Source organism: Podarcis bocagei (assembly GCF_964188305.1).
Source record: "Podarcis bocagei genome assembly, chromosome: 1".
In the NCBI taxonomy this organism is placed as follows: Eukaryota; Metazoa; Chordata; class Lepidosauria; order Squamata; family Lacertidae; genus Podarcis; species Podarcis bocagei.
The window spans coordinates 140,753,524-140,772,941 of record NC_138125.1 but is presented as its reverse complement, the minus strand read 5'-3'; the positions used below and the strand labels follow the sequence as shown (position 1 = coordinate 140,772,941).

The following is a 19,418-nucleotide window of genomic DNA, read 5'->3' as shown; positions in this document are numbered from 1 at the left end:
CAATAGCCTCAAGGAACAAACCTAGCTAACTCCACTCTCAAATATGAATATGTTGATTTAAACAGTGCAGGAAATCCCAGATTAAAATGCAGGAGGCATGCAGATGCTTAGCGAGGGAGGAACTCTTCCACAACTCTAAAATGAAATACTTCATTTTAGAGAGAGAGAGGTGACCGAAAACTATCTGAATCAAGCTATCTCTCCTGGGTTAGAGATGTTACTGTAGCATTTTGGCTCAGGACATACGTGCACACTGACCTTCAGGTCTTTTTCACACAGTACATCTTAGACAAGCCAAAAGCCTGTGGTCTGCAGAAACAAAAGTGTGACGAGGAGTGCAAGAGAACTGTGGAAACTCAGTGGGCTGTAAGTAGCATGGCTAGAAGGTTAACTACAGGGGTGAGGACAAGAGGAATGAAGGACATCTGCAGTGAGAAAGTCTCAACATGCTATGTTCAAAAACAAAATCTCTTTTCTGCACCAGGTTTTCTCCCTTCTTTCACATCTGTCCATGACTATAAGTGTCAATAAACTTTAAGATTGCTCTTTAGTAGTTTTTTCAATGTTTTCAGAGTGTAAGGGGTATGATGACAGAGTAGTTCTAGACAGAGCAAATAGACTATAGCAGGTGTCAAGTAGGCACATGTGAAGCAAGGTAATCGTTCCAGTTTTGATTATTTACAATTCCAGATATTGAGGTTTGACCAGAGAGACTTGCATTCAAATCCCTACATAGATATGAAGCTCACTGCATGATTTTGGGCCAGTCGTGGGTGAGACTGGATCCTTCAGATAAAGATAACCTACTTTCTCATTGAAATATGATCTAAGTCACTGAAGTTAAGCCCCGCAGTGATTTTACCGGAAGTGGACTCTTTTCTTTGGAGAAAAGCAATGAATTATCAGGAGTATGTCACTTTTCTCTATATATTTTTATAGCCTTGTAAATCTGCACAGGGTAACCTCCCTTTATTTCTTACACTCTAATTTATCTAAATTTAACCTCTCCTTATCTTTTGCTAAGCTCACAATGTTATTGGGTAAATATCCCCTTCTCTTTGTGCAGCACAAATCCCTTTATTAGTATTGTCTTTGCCCTATAACTTATATCGAGGTGGAGCTCTTTAGAGAAAGAGTGGGGTTTAAACATTGATAATCAATCACCTCTGGAAGCCAAGCTGCTACTAGAAATTAGCCTTCAAAACCTTTAGATGCAGCTTAGGTCCTATTCCAAACCCCAAACCTTATGATTGCTATCACATGTATGTATCTACATACCTGTTTTGGGTTTTTCTGGCATTGGAGTCATGTATCCATCTTCATCCAGCTCGTTTCTTGGCCCCCGTTCAGGTATAAAAACTGTTGGGTCAGCGCTGTACCTCTGAGTGATGCTGTCTTCCTGTGAAAGGCTGGCCACTTGCTTCCGCAAGGTGCCATTGCAGCAAGTATCATCGCAGATCTCTGCAGCACTTTGCATGATGGGAAGTTCTGGTGCTATGCTTGGCATGGCAGCTCGGTATGGCAAAGGAATTACTTGTTCGGTAGCCAAGCTGCCGTCTCTGTAGATAAACTGGTTCTGTAAGAAACACAGAACACGATACGAGAGACTCATAAACGATTGTACTTGTGGGCTTTTGTGCATATAATATTACATTTTATTTTCATTTATTTGTTCAACTTGATATGTCCTTTCCAGATATGCTTCCCTGGTATTCCAAGTAGAATAGACCTCAAGTATCACAGCACACATCTTCAAAAGAAAAAACCTTACAGAAGACCTAGTAAAATTTTGCCAAAAATTCAAAAACTGAGGGCAAAATAGAAAATTCCAGGTTGACATTCTGTTAAACTCCTTTTTAATGCAGTCATTTAGAACTTTCTGAACCATACATGTCAGTACTCTCCCTTGAATAATAATAATATATATATATTACCATTTCAAGTATCATCTCTCCCTGTTTGCCTCACCATATTCCCACCAGTGCCTGGCTTCAGCAGTGGTTTTTTGAGTTTGTGCATATACTGCAAGAAATTCTGCCACTTTTACCAAATTCATTTTGTTTTCCCTACAATTCCTTAGATGTTTCTCCCTAGCAGAAACCTCCCAAATCACCCAAAAAATTCCCTTTAGGTAAAACTCAGTGACAATTTAGACAGGTACATATCAGCATCACTCACAAATTTTGCTTAGACAGTTCATATTGGCAGGAAATTCCACTTTTGCCACAGAATTTTGCTTTAGGCAAAACACTTTGGAAGCACTTTTGTTCCCGGGCCTAAACCTGCAGAGTACTGGCGCCTCTTATTTTTGCTGCCCATGGCAGCCATTTTGTGCTGGTACCCAAAGCACTTTTATGAGTACCAAGCCTCAGTTTTTCAAGAAAAAAGCACTGCAGCACAGTATCTAGTAAAGTAGCACGCATAGTTGAATTATCTTTGTTCTTTCAGAAATAAACTTTATATGGATATGGTTGAAATCTTTCATAAAAGGGTAGGGGATAACTTTCTTCTTCTTTCTTGTGGGCTTCTAGAGATTATTAATCAGTTACTCTTGCAGGAATTACCTCCTATTTTTGGAGCTCATCATCTCGAGAAATTATCATAAAATAAGATTTTCTGATGATCTTATATTGTACTTCCTGTCATTTTGTGTGTAGCTTCACCACATACTTTAAGTCTATATAAAGAGAGTGATTTTATATACAACTGTGACCTATATAGGGCCTTAGTTCTTGTAAGTTTGAGAGGTGTTCTTTCTTACTTAACAGGTCATGGGGGTATTCTGAGAGGTGCTATTCCCTTTAGCTTATATTTGTTACAAATAAGGGATGTTTGGGTTTTTTTTGCAGAGGGGAGTTATTGGTGCTTGTCCATTATTTTGACCATTATTTTGTTTAATGAGATACTGTTTATTAGTATTATATGTCCATTTCCCCCGGTATTCGTTATATATTTTTTCTGTAACTGCTACAATGTCCTAATAAAGAACTTGGTACTAAAAATGCACTGGTATTTAAATTCATACGTTTTTGGATCAGTAACACAGACTCTTGCCTCTGCATATGTTGGAGAGAGACTGAAAAAGGGAATAATCTAAACTAGCTATTGAAAACTGCCTATCTTTCATTTCCAGCAGAAAACAAACATCTTAATACAGCAAATTTAAAATCAATTGACATCTGTTATGTGTCACCTTCTTTTACTTATGAAGGAAGATTTTTCAAACTTCAGAGCTATTAATTATAAATTAAGACATGGGCACCTCTCCTTGGGGCATTCCAGTATCTGATAACTGATCAGAATGGACACACACACACACACACACACACACACACACACACACACACAGGGCCGGCACATCCATTAGGCAGGGTAAGGCCTCTGTCTCAGGTGGCCCTAGTCCCTGAGGCAGCATCCCTGTGAGTACCCCACCTGCCCTGCTGCCAGCACTGGTGCCCATTTTAGGTGAGATCTCGCCAAAATCATGTGGAATCTTGCAGATCATGCGAGACCTCATCTGAAATTGACACCAGTGCCAGCACTGCTTCTCTGCCGGCAGGGGTGGGTGGTGCAGAAAGTGGCAGCAGGGCAGGGTGGCACCTCCCATTTTGCCACAAGCGGTGCCACTCCTGCACACACCCCTAATTTAATGAGAAATGCAAGTAGCACATCCAAACTTACAGGGGTCTCCCCCTCCCCCCAGCAAGATGCATTTAGGCTCGAGAGTGGCTTCCTAATCCGTCTGTACTCCCTTGTTTTAAATCATAACAATTTCTGGTTATCAGGAAAGCTGAGAACGTAACTGACTAATGAATTAGCAACACCTGACAGTAAGGTAAAATAGGAACTTATTCTGAAGCAGATATTAAACGCTGGTGATGTTTTATTTTGTAGAGTTCCAAGCTCTCGGTAGAATTTCCACTGAGATCAGAGAGACCACTCAGTCCCTCAAGAACATGATAAGTTCTGGAACTAGAATTGAGGAAATGGGTGAGAGGCACGTGATGGAATTTAGAAAGAAAAGAGAAGGAATGAAATGTTTTTAAAAAGACAGACAAACCCCTAATTGATGAAGGTTGATTGGGAAATACTTACTCCTGACATAGGGGCGTAGGCAGGAGGAGGGCTGTGTCCAATTTCACTCTAATAGGAAAGAAAAATGGAATGATGGATATAGTAAGAGGTCGCATGAATGAAAAGTCACATGAGCTCCATGAATCAATGAAGAAAAAACATGCACATTGGTGAGATTTACTCAAACCTCAGTCAAATTCAGCCCTTGATGCTCAGGGAAAACTCCCTAGGGAAAGGGATCCAAAGCAGTTTTGCGTGAACTCAAGGTCTGGAGGGTTTGACTGGGAAATGGTTGAGAAAAGGCTGAAAAGATGGGAAGGAGTTGCACAAAGAGTAGCAGGCATGCAGCTTTTGTCCTCAAACCAAGAGTCACCAACTATTGACCCACCTGATCTAAAAAGGAAGGGTTTGTTGCCCACCCAAGAATGAAAAGAAAGCAAGGGCCAAATTGTCAGAATCTCTTATGTGGCAAATATTTATCAGACACACAAGCAGAACTGTCCTCAGATAGGTTTTCAAATAGTAAAAATTTAAAGTGGCATAAAAAACCTAATGTGGTAATAGCCAGAGAATATGCAACCCGACTTCTTGATACCGTTTTCAGATTTTTCTTTCAGTAAATATTTTCAGGTGTGTGTGACAGAGAGACAGAGAGACACACAGAGAACAATACCACAGAACCAGAGTACGTTTCCTAAGCAGCATTTAGGATGTAAAATGATTCATGTAATGGAGTATGTGGCATGAGTCCATCTTGGCAGTCTCCCCACTCTTTCTGCCATACAGCTCTCTTCTACTTCAACCCTTTTTCAGGTTGGGGTTGAAATGCAAGTCGGTAGAGCATGAGACACTTAATCTCAAGGCTGTGAGTTCAAGTCCCACGTTGGCCAAAAGAGTCCGGTATGGCAGGGAGGGGGTTGGACTAGATGACCCTCATGGTCATTTCCAACTCTACGATTCTATGTTTCGAGGGTCAAGAGGGCACTAAATGAAATTCTGTCAACATCCATTCAGATGCAGAAGAATGGCCCACTTTGTTTTCATTCATCACTTATTGATGTTCACCATCCTTCTAATAGTCTCTTCCTTTGTAATGATTTGATACTACTTGCATCTTTGTTCTGTACTACAGTAAACGGACTACAGGGCCAAACTAGGTGTGATGGTGGCCTCAATCAAGAAGGTAAGGTCAGTGGTAGAGTCTGGATTAAAAAGCAAACATGATGCATGGATGAGAAGCGGGGAACCCCCTGCCCCCGGTGGCTTATCTCTTCATTTTCTCACCCAAATATTCTTCTCAACCAGGTCATACACCAAAAGTTGACTTGTGCATGCAGAAGGTCTCTCAAAATCCAGCATCCTACTTGTGGGCAAACAAACTGAGGAGGGTCATTTCACTCAGTTTCTCTGGGGAGAGGAGACATTCCCCAAGAGTTTCTCAGAGTATGATTTACTGTCAGTAACAATAAACAGCAACCTACCTCACAAACAGCAGTGCTGTGAGGATAAATGATTCTAGGTGCTGCAATACACATTTTAATGAATAATACTACTGGTATTATTTTAGAAAGAAGGCAGAAAAAGATCAGGATTATTGTTGTGGGAGCAGCTTTTCCAGACAAGCAGCAACTCCTGCTATGCATCGCTCAACAAGCAGCCTGCATAAAGACTTATACACCTGGTGAGCTTCCTGACAGATCTGTGAAGTGCAGAGTTGTCTCAAGGAGATTTCATTTTATGAGTCTGCTAGCAGACCACTGTTTCTTAACAGTCCCAGGCAATAGGGTTGCATAAGTAAGCAAGTAGCAGAATAATTAGTGTCATATTCTAATGACGTGACCCCCCCAAAAAAGTCCTGTGGAGCCTCTCTTTAACCCTGGCATAAAGCCTTGATATAATATAAAGTCTATGTGAGTCCAACTACAAAGATGGCTGCTGATGGTGCCTAGGGTCTTTCATCGGTTTCAGGTCCTGGATAAGCCAAAACCTTAGTTTTGGCCCTGAGAACACTTAACCCTCCTGCCAGCTAGGGAAACATTTCCTTGCATTATTCATTTAAACAAATGACATATGGGGAAATACTACATTTGTGAAATGCACTTGGAATACTTATGGTTTTGTTGTACCTATATATTGATGGTTTGTTTACTGTTCTCTTGTGAGCTGCTTTGGGCATAATTTTGAAGAGCAGTAGGCAAATAAACTTCAGGATGATTATTTATAAGGTGTTTGCTTCTGTGGCTTCACTGTGCACAGAACTACCATGTAATAACTCATTTAATAACTTTTAAACAATAGCATTGCTTTTTTCACAAAATTCATTTCTTTCAAATTTGTAGTCTCCATTCATAAAATAAACTGAAGGCTGACTTTCAAACTCGGGTGATTGCTTTTTAAGAAAGGGGGATAGGATATAGGGTACAAGCAAAGCAGTAGTCTTCATTGAGAAACCTTCAGGAGTACAAGAAAATATGCACAGATTAATGCATTTGGTGTGGTCAAAAACTGAGAACTTACTCAGACTTGCAGGAAGAGAACACGGTGTAGTTTTCATGGGAAAAGAAGAGTCCAGAATGCCAAAAGCTGCTTGAACATATAAGGGAGAAGTCTACCCTAGCAACCTTCTCCCTGGCATGCTAACTTTCCACATGAAAGGAGGCTTTGACACATAGATTCATGCTCTGACAACTACAGAATGTACACTATGGAATTCAATACCATAAGGTGTAGTGCCAGACACCAACTAGGACATCTTTCAAGGGGGACTCATGAAATTCATGGAGGACAAAGCCTTCCATGGTTACTACTACCTCTGATGGCTCTATTACCTCCAGTGACAGACAGTTACTGAGCTCATTTTGGAAACCAATCCTAGAGTAGAAGGCCTTTGGTCCAGCAGAGCTTGCCATTTGCTCTTAATCCACCAGAAGCATTCTCAGGTGGCTCAAAGTTCTCTGTGGACTTCCTTCTTCACTGTTTGAATCGCCTTTCAGAAAGGTACCACTACTAGTTGCATAAACCTTTTGAAAACATGATTTGTGAGGAAATACAGTGATGGTTCCCATGCCAAATAAGAGCTGTGGGGAGGGAGGTTCTTCGTTGGGGCTGCAGTGTTAACCAGTCTTCATCCTGACTGTGCTCCCCACATCACTACATACTTGCTATTTAAAGAAGGTTCAGACAACTGCAGGGGGCATATTCACCATCACAACGTTTAGTCAGTGACCTGCCAAGCTCTACACTCCTGCTTCAGCTTTTGTGTGTGTGTTTGGTCATTAAGTGATAAAAGTGCCATAGTCACAATTCCAAAAAAAGAATGCCAGGAAACAGCTGAAGCACAGATTAAATGCAACATAATTGTTTCTTAAATGTCGTTAAATTGCTTCCTAATTACAATGCAATGCCATAATTTTGGAAGCCTCAAAAATACCTGTTTGTACTTAAGACAAAAAAACAAAAAGGAGTCCAGATTCCCGCCCCCGCTCCATCCGCCTTCTCTTGATTGTGAGTGTGGGTTCTGGAGGGAAAGGTGAATAATTTCTCACCAGCTAGAAAATTATGTATTGGCAGGGGAAGGGTTGGTATTGAGTGAAGCAACAGGCTGAACCAATATTCTTGAATTACTACTATGCAATGCTTTGGACAGGCTAGGAAACAGAGGCGCTGCATGCCTGGGGTGTGTGCTCCCACAAAGGCTGGTAGGAAGTGGAACCCAGTTTCCAAGGCACTGCTCCCACGTAGCAAAACCAAGACACTGAAATCCAGGGGGTGATGATTAACCTTTAGCACTGTAAACCAACAAACGATGGTGATACTAAATAGTAAAAAGAGAGCTTTGCCTGGGGCAGTGTGGGACAAGAAAATGGTGGCTGGGCACTGAAGACATCTTGCTATGGCCACTGTGACAGCAGGTTGTTAAGGGAGATCGGGTGTCTTAAGGGAGGAAAAAGGAATAACTGTGAAGCCGTTGCTAAAGATGAACTGTTCTCCTCCAATTCTGTTCCACCTGCCCAGTTCAGGAGTCAGAGTTTGCTTGCCCTCCCCACACCCATAGTAACTTCACTGATCCTTTTCCCAGCTCTTGTATCATTTATAAAGTGCCTAAAATATTAAAGGCAAATGTAGCCATCTTAAAATCAAAGCAGCACCTTTGCTGGCAGGCTATTATCTACCCGACCAGACTACAAATTTTAGTTAATATAAGCTTAAACTTATAATTAACTACCTTTCCATTCTATTGAATGGGACAGGGACTTCAGTGCAAGAAGGGGAGTGAGTGTAAACAAGATGGGAGTGGGAACTGAGTGGCTGGGGGGGGGATGTGTAGAGAGAAACATGTTATGGTCTGGATAGGTTATTTCCTGGTTCACACTGAGGAGCAAGGGGAAGAAACAAGGGCAGCCCATAGAACTCAATGGAGGGCTGGGCACATTCACATTAGCCCCCCCAAAAAAACACACACCCAAAATTGGTGGGGGGTTGGGTGAGAGCAAAACAGGCCAATAGGAACTGCTCAGTATGCACAGAATGCTGACTTTTGTTTGGGTAGGAGGAAAACCTGGGGGAGGGCGAAAGCAATGGAGCGGCGAGACAGAAACACATCCCACTGCAATGTTTTATTACAGAGGCATCTTACCCACTTTGTTTTTCTGGGGTCAATATTGTCCTACTACTGTGCTTGTATCATCAAGTTATATGTTCCTTAAATATCACTATCAGCGCCATTCATGATTCTAGTCCACAAAAGCTCATGGTGCAATAAATGTGCTAAAGGTACTGCAATATGTTTTGAGGGATTACCCTGAGGAACGTTGCTACTTTGGTTGTTCACCATGCTGCTGTTAGGTCCATAAACGTCAATAAGATCCCCTCAGGAAGCTGCCTTCTCATACGGAGTTAAACTGCTGAGGCTCAGTATTGTCTCTACACAGACTGGCAACAACCCTCGGGGTGGGGGGGTCTCTCCCACTCTCACATGGGGATGTCTGGGAGTCAATGTGGGCCCTTCATGCAAAGCATATGCTCTCCCATTGAGCCCCAGCCCTTCCCAGCACATGGCTAGGCTCCTAGAATTTGGATCTCAGTTACACCCAAGAAGTGTTGTTGGACAGCTTTTTGAGAAGCAGTGCTGGAGCATGTATTTGCCCAGGTTCACCCAGAAAACAGACACATGTTTTACGTCTTGTAGGGAAATGTCACTTTGGTCAGGAAATGCAATTGCTGCTGAGCTGAAAGCCTAAGAAGTGCAACGATGGGGCTAAAGCACATGCCCATGCGTTTGCATCAGGACTTCAGTCTGCACTGGAACAGCCACCCAAATCGTTCTTCTGCATGGCCCCTCCCATGATACTCTGTTGCCTTGGATCAGAGCTTTGTCCCCGTTATCATTCAGGGCTGGTTTCTCTCGCTGCTTCCCTTCCTGCATGGCGACACGTCCTCCCTGTGGCGATAGGAAAAAGAATCCTCCTTCAGAGCTGCATTTGCTGCTTTTGAGGCAGCTGGAAACACAGGAGATCAGTGCCTCTGACGATTACCACCTAGCATTGGGGGGGGGGGCGTCTTCAAGACACAAGCGACCACAGCTCTCATTCATCGCTGCTGCAAACCTTGTACTCCCTAGCTTTGTACTTTTGCACAAACATTTGCTGTTCAGCTGCTCTGAAGCTGTTGGGGGATACAGACACATCTGAAAAGTGACTGCATAATTGGTGTCACTTTCTGTTAGGGATTGTATTTGATTGCCTGCTAATTTCACACTAGACGAGAGGGCTCTCAGCAAAGGTTAAAGAATGACTATTTCAGTGGAGCTGTATGAAGATATGCACTACTGAAACGAGCAAAGACAAAGATCGGAGCTCCCGACTGCCAGGATTTCTCACCCTCCTATGCCTGCTTCAGTATCTCATGAACAATTAAGTCCTGCTTGTCCGGCAGTATATTTGCCCTAATTTGCAAAACTGATATACAAAATTTGCATATACAGAAGAAGATAAATGAGGTAATGGAACCAGGCACCCAAGGCTTTAATTGACAAGGAAATCATTAGATGTGTCCCTGTGAAATCTCAGGGTTCAGATTCAGATTAGCAGCTTAAAATTCAGCAAGGCACCTCCCTCCCTCTCCTTTGCACTGTGTTCTTGACATCATAGGTGGGGTGGGGATGGCTTCACCCAATGAACATCATTCCCCCCCCCCTTCTGTGCCCATGCAATCCCTCCTGGAACTCCTGTTCATGAAACTCTCATCCACGTATGCATCTGCGGATGTGCGATGACTGCCTCAAATGTTCATATCATTGATCATTCCATATCCGGTTTTCTATTCAGACTGAAGTTGGTTTGAGAAAAACACATTATAGAGCTGTATTTGTCAGGAAACGACAGGACTGATATGGCGTATATGAATTCAGCCTTGAAAACTAGCAGTGGGAGCACACTAGATGCAGAGTAATGTGGAGACACCATAAGGTTCTATACTGTACTTTGCTTCACCGTGAAACTCATTGGGTCAACCATTCTCTCAGCCTAACCTACCCCATGGCGTTGTTGGGAGTGTAAATGGGGGTATGCGCCCCACCCTGAATAGCCACTCTTTTGGAGACGTAAGAATGTGCTGAATGTGGAGGTTCTATTTGGCTGTCATGGCTAACAGCCACTCATAGACCTATTCCAAGGCTGGATTTAGGGGCAGATGGCCAGCATTCGGGGGGGGGGGGTTGCCAGTTCACATGGCATAAATAAATGCACAGTTTCTGATCCTTGCATACAAATTTGTCATCTTCTGCAGCAGGAAATAATCCTGCATCAACTCTTAAAATGTGCTATATATGAAATAAGACAAAAGAGTGAGATGCTCCTTGCCTAGGGGGCATTTGTCCTAGACTATGTATCTGTCTTCCGGATTCCCCTACACTTGCTTGTGGGGTTTCATGTTGGGTTTCAGGCTCCCTCAGCATGGTGCCCTCGGGGTGTTCTGCACTACAATTCTCATCATCCCTAACCGTTGGTCTTGCTGGCTGGAGCAGAAGGAAGTAATAGTCAAAAACCTCTGGAAGGAAGCAGGTGGAGGAAGGCTACAGTATTTCCACAAAAGTGACAGGGAGGGGGTTAAAGTGAAAATTTTGAGGAATCTAAATTCCTGAATTATTTGGATCAATGGCGTCTGCACCAGTATTTGCATTATTGTAAATCTCGGCTTGATTTTGTTTGGTTCAGCATTTTGCACGATGTGGAGCTCTGCTCCTGAGCAATGCAACCTTTGGGGAAGTGTGTGGCACATAGCCCAAGCAGCTCTCAGATGCTCTGCTTGACCATTTAAGAAATGTTAGGCCACAGCTCCTAAACTCTAATCCACAGAAACTATTAATAGGAAGCATGCCAGGAAAAGTCAATGAACCAAGTCCTCCTACCCTGGCAAGACGATATAGCTGCTCCACTAAGTTGAAAGATTTCAGAAAGAGCTCTGTGTGGAATAAGGACAGCTGGTTTATGCAAGTGGATCTGTGTAATATCCTACAGATACCCAAGTGGAAAAGCAGACAGAAAATACAATGCAGAGCTGTCCCATCAGCTCAGAGCAAATATTTCAAAGGAACAGGCTGGTATTTACAGCAGATCTGAACTGAACTGAAATTCAAATTGGAGAAAGCTCCCTGGAGGGGACCCACACCTCCTCCCAAGAGCCACATTGTTTTCTTCTGAATATGGAACAAAAAGCAGACAGACGCTGCCTTGCTTAGGAAAAAAAAAACCCCACCCTAAAAGAAGGATATTTCAATCCACATCCAAAGGAGACAGGGACGTTTCCCACCCCCACTCCCCAAAAAAGAGGCATAGCAAAATGGAATATATGAATAAAGCAAAGGGGAAAGGACCTTCCCTGCATGTTTTTGCATTCTTTTCATGAAAGAAATAATGAGCTAGATAACGAGCCAGCAGGCTGTGGGGGGAGAAACAAGGGGGAGTGGCGGAGTGTGTCCATGGCTCGCCATTCCCTGAGCACTAATTGCAAGAAATAGGCCACAGCCATGCAGCTCCTGCGCTCCATGCCTGCTCTTGCCAATCTGAGTGGGGGGGGGGGCAGGAACAGCAGGACCCTCCCCACTCTCCACCTCACAGCTCCTGAGCAGCCGTACTCTCCTGGTTGGTGCTGGGCCAGGACTGAGGAGTAGGACTCCAGGGGAACAGGAACAGAGACTCAAAGAGACCTGCTGACCAGTTGGCCTCTGGCTCCCTTATTCCACTCTCGCAGGCTGTCAGAGAGGGCCGGCGAAGGTGGTGATGCATTACATTAAATATATTTCCAATCAAAGAAACTGTCATACGCTGACCACAGTGGCAGTAGCACTGGGAATGCTTCCACTATTTCATACACCCTGACTCTGTTTTCAAGGAGAAGTGCTTGCTTCTGTTAGCTATCCCTGTTCCTATTTTGTCCTAATTTCCCCCCTTAAATTATTATTTTTATTATTATTCATTTTGTTTCTATACCGCTTTATATATTTTAAGAAAAGATCTCAAAGCCATTTACAACACATTAATACCTCAAATAAAACAATCCAGAATAAAACAGTACTGCAGAAAGTCAAATAAAGCATACATTTGAAGCCACAAAGATTTCGAGGTAAAACAGGAGGCACTATTAGGGTGCGCGCATGCATGCAGCCAAGTGCATTAGCTTCCACTTCCTCAATGTTACTGAATGTGCTGAGTTGCAGAAGCTAGTCTAAGGAAATTGTAGCCAGATCTATGATGAGATTAAAAATGCAATCCCATCCTTGGTTTATGCCCACCCAATGAAGATGTGGAGTGGTAAAGCCCAGAGATAAGAGGAAAGGTCTTCTCCTGGATCAGGAATTGGGTAAGTGGCAGCAAGCAATGGAACAAATGGTAACTTCTCCCAATAGAGAGATGTAGAAAGCAGAGTCCCCAAGAATTGGCATTGGGACCTGCACTTTTTAATTTGTACATAAACCATTGAGAGTTATTGGGTAGCAGGCAGGTGGCCAAGTTCGTTGAAGATACTAAATTGTTCAGGGGTGATAAAACCAAGAATGATTATGAAGAGCTCAAAAAGGATCTCTCCAAACTGGGTGAATGGGTGGCAAAACAGTAAATGCAATTCAATGTAAAACAAGTGTAAAATGATGCAAGTTGGGGCAATAATTTTAACGTCACATATATGGCTCCTGGGCCTGAAATGGCAGGGAGTGACCAGGAATGAGACCTCGGGGTCATCGTGGATGGCTCAGTGAAGATGTTGAATCAGTGGGCAGCAGCTGTGAAAAGGGCAGCTTCAATTCTAGGGATCACTGGGAAAGGAAAGGAAAATAACTCTGCCAGTAGCATAATACTATTATACAAATCGGTGGCGCAACTGCATTTGAGGATACTGTCATACCAGAGAACTCTCATGACCGCACCCTGTGAGCATGATATCCTGGCGCAGGTGTGGGGAACCTTTGCTCTCTGGGTTGTGTTGCTCAAGTACGACTCCCATATCTCTGGCCACCGACTGTGCTTGCTGCGGCAGATGGGAGCTGCAGTTCAGCAACAGAGGTCCAAAGCCTGCCCTAGTGTTTCTCTTCCCCGTTCCCAGTAGGGCTCCCAAGCCATGGAGTTGGGAGGGCATTGTGATGGGAATGCACACATTTGCTCCAGCGCATGGCTGGTGTGTGCGTGCACCTGTCAAAGGAGTGTCCGCCTGCAGGTTGTTTGTGGGGCCAGAAGATTCAGGTCCTAGGGTGACTGACGCCAGTTGTCTGGGCCTGTGCATGCTAGTGAGGGGTGTGTGGTTTCCTTTGCTGCTGCAGGGCTGTAATCCTGCACGCAAGGGGAGCAGAAAGATGTCACAGGGGAGATTTGCCACTCCTACGCGTGGGAATGAGAGTTACTGAAGAGTTTCAGGGAAGCGAGGACTGGGTAGAACTAGGTTCAAATAGGGCGAAGAATAGCGTCTGCTGCCTTGAGGTCCTTGGAGGGCAGATGGAATATAAATGGAAGAATTAATTAATTCTGGGCCTGGCTACTGTGTGGACATCCTCAGCATAGAAGTATATGACTTGGGTGTCATATTCTTGGCTCTCGGGGTCTCCATGAATGCCACTGGCAGGCCTGCGGCTACGGTCGCTCTTGACAGTGATATTCCTTTACTGCTGGGAGTCTATTGGATTGGATATTATGGTTGGAGATTCTGCTACAGTGACACTCCCACTCTTTTGCACCCCCTCACATCTTTTTCCAGTTTGCATAATCCCTTGCATTTTTATTTTTTTAATGTGGCATGAGGAAATTTTTATTCTGAAAGTGTAGCCCAGAGGAAAAAAGTTTGAGAACAACTGCTTCACACTGCCTCTCTGATCCTCCCCCATCCTGTCTAAATTTAAAACAAAGCGAAAAGCCTTGTCATGTCTCAAGGGCCACACATTGCCAGGCTCCTATGTTTTTAGGCCCTGGAGTTGGCAGTGAAACCAAGCTCTGTGTGATACTGCAGTAGGATTGGAGTTCTGAACTTTAGAGTGGGGGGAAATTCCTCAAGAGGGAATCAAAAAGGTAACATGTTTGTGATGTGCTGTGAGGAGGAGATGGGTTGGAAGCACAAAAAAGGGTCCATGGACGCATTACACCTGCCCCTTCCCTCCTTTCCCTGTTTTTCCCCCAGTCTACTTTACACAGTAATCAAAGGATATTCTGAGCCTCTCAAAAGCCATCAGCCCTCATTGAGAATGAAATAGAGCACATCTTCTCCAAAGCCTTTAGCGCAGCAATCATTACAGCATGTTGACTGGCCTGAACAGGGGAGCTCTTAGAGATGGATCTGCGGGGGGGGGGGGGCAGCGAGAAGCCAGCCTAGACATGTGAATAGAAAGTTGATTATAATCTCCCCAATTTTATTACAGTTGTTGGGGGGGGTTTAAAGAAACCCATAAACGGGCACTCCTGGCCTCTTAAAGGAAAGAATGGTTGTCTTGATGAAATGTTCTATTTTTCAGGTGTTAGAAGAGTTTGGGGAATCTACTGGTAATATTACTTTACAAAAAAGAATGAAAGAAAGATTTGGAGAGAAAATAATCATTAACATTTTAAATCTAAATGTTATTTTCACCCCTGGGTCCCTGCCTTTGTTTCCTATACTATCACTGATTATTCCTTAAGAAAAACAGGGAATAATGAGGAAGGCAGTCTCCTGGGTTTTAGCAAAAATATATTTTCCTCCATAGCATTGCAGTAAAAATATATATGGCTCCTTTATATAGATTATATATGATTATGTATTATACTTACACCCCCCTCACACCCCAGTTCTTCTCGCACCAGATTGTTCAGACCAATTCAGACAGTGCCATTTTTCTCTTCAGGAAGGAAACCCACAACATTGCGCTGGTTTGTGGCTTGTACTATATACTGCTCACACATGCATTTCCGCCGCGTGTGCCATCAAAGTAGTCATCACAGTGGCCTGTAATAAACCTCCTGCTCTCGTGCAGGTTGCCAGGGCCTCGTAGATGTCAAAGTTTGAGGGGAGCCAGGATGCTGCCTTCTACAACTCAGACCATCGGTCTGTCTAGCCCAGCACTGCATAGTTGACACACGGCCTGGCTGTGGCTCCCCAGGCTGTGAGACAGGGATCTTTCCTCGCACTACCTGGAGATGCCGTGGACTGAACTTGGGATTTTAAATGAATATATACAGCGCCTTACACTTTAGAAACAACATCACAGTGCATGGAATCCTTTACACACAAAGCATATGTTCTACTCCTAAACCATGGCCCTTCAACTAGAATCCTAAGGTGATAAGATGGAGGATCACATTTCTGAAGGCTTTAACTTTTTTAAAAAAAAGCAAATTACCCTGCAAGTAAAAAAACCAAGCCCTTCGGGTAGAAAGGCTCTAGTCAGCCTGTTCTTGTCAGTGCTGGTTTGTCCTTGAAGTTGCTGGTTTGTCGATTATGTGGGCTTGTGAGTAGCTCTATCCAGTTCAAGAGTGAGAGCATTAAAAAAAATAAATTAGAATTTTAGACTTACAGTTTGCTAACTCTAGTTAAACTGAAAAGCAGCTATCAAGAGGCAACCTGACAGAACTGACTCTAAGTAAGAGGTTACTTAGACAGTGCAGCCCTTGTCAGACCTTCACATCTACTGCCCTCTAATGCTTTACAACTTAAAATAGGAAGATTGGAAGCTGCCTTAAACCAGGCTATTTGTCCATCTATCCCGGACTGCCTACAGTGACTGGCAGCAGTGCTCCAGGGTCCCCGGCAAAGGCTTCCCACATCACCTGCCACCTGAGATTCTTATAACTGGTAACCCCATCATTTGAACCTGGGACCGTCTGCATGCAAAGCATGCAAAACAATCATCAAAATTACAATCAACAGGAAAGACTACCACGACCACAATACCTCATCATAGCACTTTCTCTCTAATGTAGAGTTTTATTCTCTGCTTCACACCCAATAAGTGGGATTTGTTCCATGTACAAAGAGCAGGAAGAAGGCTGGCACCAGAGAGTGGAAGGGGCAGGAATTTGTTGTGGCTCAGAGACCAGCCAAAAAGGCCACTGACCAGCAGTGCCTTTGCACGGAGGACAGAACAAGGCCAGAGGGGCCACGAGATCATGCTCTATGTGTCCTTCATTCAAGCTAATGGGACTCAGGGAGAGAAGGACCTAAGAGCCCCCCAAATCCTGGTGCCAGCATTGGCAAAGAAATTCCTTCTTTTTCTTTCTTTTTTAAAAAAATCCATTCAACTAATGGGATAGTTTAATGAGACATTCATTTTTATTCCTATTTTAGATAAAAAATTTAATCTCTAGGCAAGAGTTCCAGACCCTTTAGATGTCAACTTTCCATGCCTGCTTTACTAAAGAGCACAGAAACTTTGCCATAAAATTTAATTTTCCAGTAACAATGAACATAAACTGCTTAAGCTGCATCAATTTATTCACCATTCATGATAATAGCGCCAATTATAATGGGCCATTTAATGTTAATGTTCATTAGAGCAAACAAGGGTATATCCAAGTTACCAAAAGGAAACAGAATTTCAGGGGAAACACATGGACTGAGTTTTAAATGCATTTCACTGGCTTTGTGTATACGTCCTACAACCACCAGTTATTTAATTCTGAAAGTGTGTGTTATTCTAAAAGGGACTTCTATGAAGACAGGAAGCCAGACCACTGGCTCCTTCCAGCTCAGTCCTGCTTTCTATGGCTGGCCCTTTCTGAGCAGGGGACAACTTTTTCCTTCTGAGGACCTCATGGAAGGTTGGGGAGGGAGAGGGCCTTCTCGGTGGCTACGCCCAAACTTTGGCACTCCCTCCCTAGAGAAGCTAGACTGGCTCCCTCCTCCTTGTTGTCCTTCCGATTTCCTTGTTCCAACAGGCTTTTGAGAACAGACGGCTTTCAATGAAGAGGCCGTGCTGTTTTTATTGTAATTATTTGTATGTTTTAAACAGATTTTGTATATGTATATAGTTTTAATTCTATCAATGCTTAATTCTTTGCTAATTTTTTTCTATGCTTTTAGCAGTTCTTATTTTTATCTTTAAGCCGACTTGAGTCCCATCAAGGAAAAAAGGTGGGGTATAAATAAATATATAATAGTAATCCTATAGTATTAGTGGTGAAGAGACACGGAGCCAAAAGTACACAAGGTCTGACCCCAAGGAGTGTAGGGCCAGCCCATTTTTCTTTCTGCTAATCCTCCCCTCTGGTTTTGAAGGAGCTTCAGGTGAGACACACCTGCCTTCCAGCCCCCACATGCAAACCGGGCTCCATAGAAGGATCCTATTCAGCTCTCCTCCATCCAACTGCTCAAACTGCCTCTTTACTCCTCTTTATCTTCCAAATGGTCCTAAACTGCATTGCTGACAGAGCTTCTTTCTCAGTCCACAGCCAACTGTATTTCAGTTAGGGAAACCAGCAATGGAGCCCCCCCCCCCCCCATGAGGCAACCATGCACGCTCTACAGACACGCTTCCAGGAACATATCAAGACCAGTTTGAAAACCACTGCCCAATAAACTCCTCTGAGCCCAGCTAACAAGGAGTGCAGAATGCCCACCACTGCTGCCTTCCTTGAGTGTATTGGGAAAGTGCTGGCAGTGGGATCTCCTGCATCAGTGGAGAAGCTGCTCTGTTGTACTCCCAGTTAAACATGAAGTTAAACCATCATGATTAAAGCATACTTACCTTTCAGTGGCTTGCTCACAATACATTTGTGCAAATTATTACTTTGGATTGTTTTCAGCGAAATAATTTTGTTCACTAGCCCTGGTAACATCTAGGCAACATGTTATACATAGGGCTGCCTTTGAATATAGTTCAGAAACTAACTACAGTTGGGGAAGAATTTGATGCACAGATTCCCAACCAGTACAGGACAGTCAGGATATATAAAAGCAATTCTGGCATGAGTGCCCTGGCTACCAATTAGTTTCCAAGACCGATTCGAAGTGCTGGCTTTGACCTATAAAGTTCTAGGTGGCTCTGGACCTCAATACCTCCTGTCCCCATCTGAACCAGCCTGGACCTTGTGATCATCATCTGCCCTCTCCAAGGGAGGTCTGGAGGCTGGGCCTTTTCAGTGGTGGCTCTCCGCTGATGGAATGCTCTCCCCAGGGAGGCATGCTGGGCACCATCCCAGGCCACTTAGACCCTTGGCCTCTTTTAGTGGGTGAGGTGTGTCAAACGGCTTTGTATTTATACCAGTATTTTGTGGTTTTGTTTTCATTTTATATTGGTTTTCATTTAAATAAATAAAAATAATAAAAATTTAGTGCTATGTTGAATTTGACCCTTTGTATCAAGGAAAATATACACCTGGTTAAAATAGATACAAATGCTTATATGGAGAGAGCTAGTTGAACTCATGAATGCATTTAGTGTCCTTGCAGACAGGCAGGATGACATGTTACTGGCACATCCAGGTCTTAAGTCAGTGTATCGATCTTCGCTGAATGTACGTGTCAATGTGAGCCATGTTCATCGGCCCTCTCTCCACGCTTCTGTGAAACAGCTATGAAGTGTCTTCCTGAGGCTGCCGCCATACACCCACCTACTCAGGAGTAAGCTGTTTATGGGTTGTTGGAACCACTTTATTGAAATGTGTTGCTTTGTATGTTGCGCCTTTCTTGCTCTGAACCTTCCTACAAGTCGCTTAGAGACTTTTTGAAGTAAGCTTCTAACAAGACAAATAAATAATACTAGTATTAATAATGAGTTCCCTTTGTGCTTCCATTTCCTAGGGAAATGTGCGCTTCATTGAACGTGATATTTAAACTGAGTCTGCGGATGACTTTGCCAGTTGGCTTTGTGTGCATTTGATTCTGGTTTAACATCA

General features: G+C 43.5%; 1 protein-coding gene across 5 annotated transcripts in view; it reads right to left on the bottom strand.

Moving 5' to 3' along the window:
- The window catches only part of ERBB4 (erb-b2 receptor tyrosine kinase 4), an 833,408-nt gene that overhangs the window by 2,064 nt on the left and 811,926 nt on the right, over window positions 1-19,418 (bottom strand). For 4 of the 5 annotated variants that reach the window (XM_081196711.1, XM_081196710.1, XM_081196714.1 and 1 more), the window contains exons 26-27: window positions 4,096-4,143; window positions 1,279-1,576 (exon numbers count right to left, since the gene is read on the bottom strand). In XM_081196711.1, the coding sequence (XP_081052837.1) occupies window positions 1,279-1,576; window positions 4,096-4,143 (346 nt within the window). The remainder of the gene's footprint in view (window positions 1-1,278; window positions 1,577-4,095; window positions 4,144-19,418) is intronic. The other variant, XM_081196712.1, reaches the window with a different exon arrangement.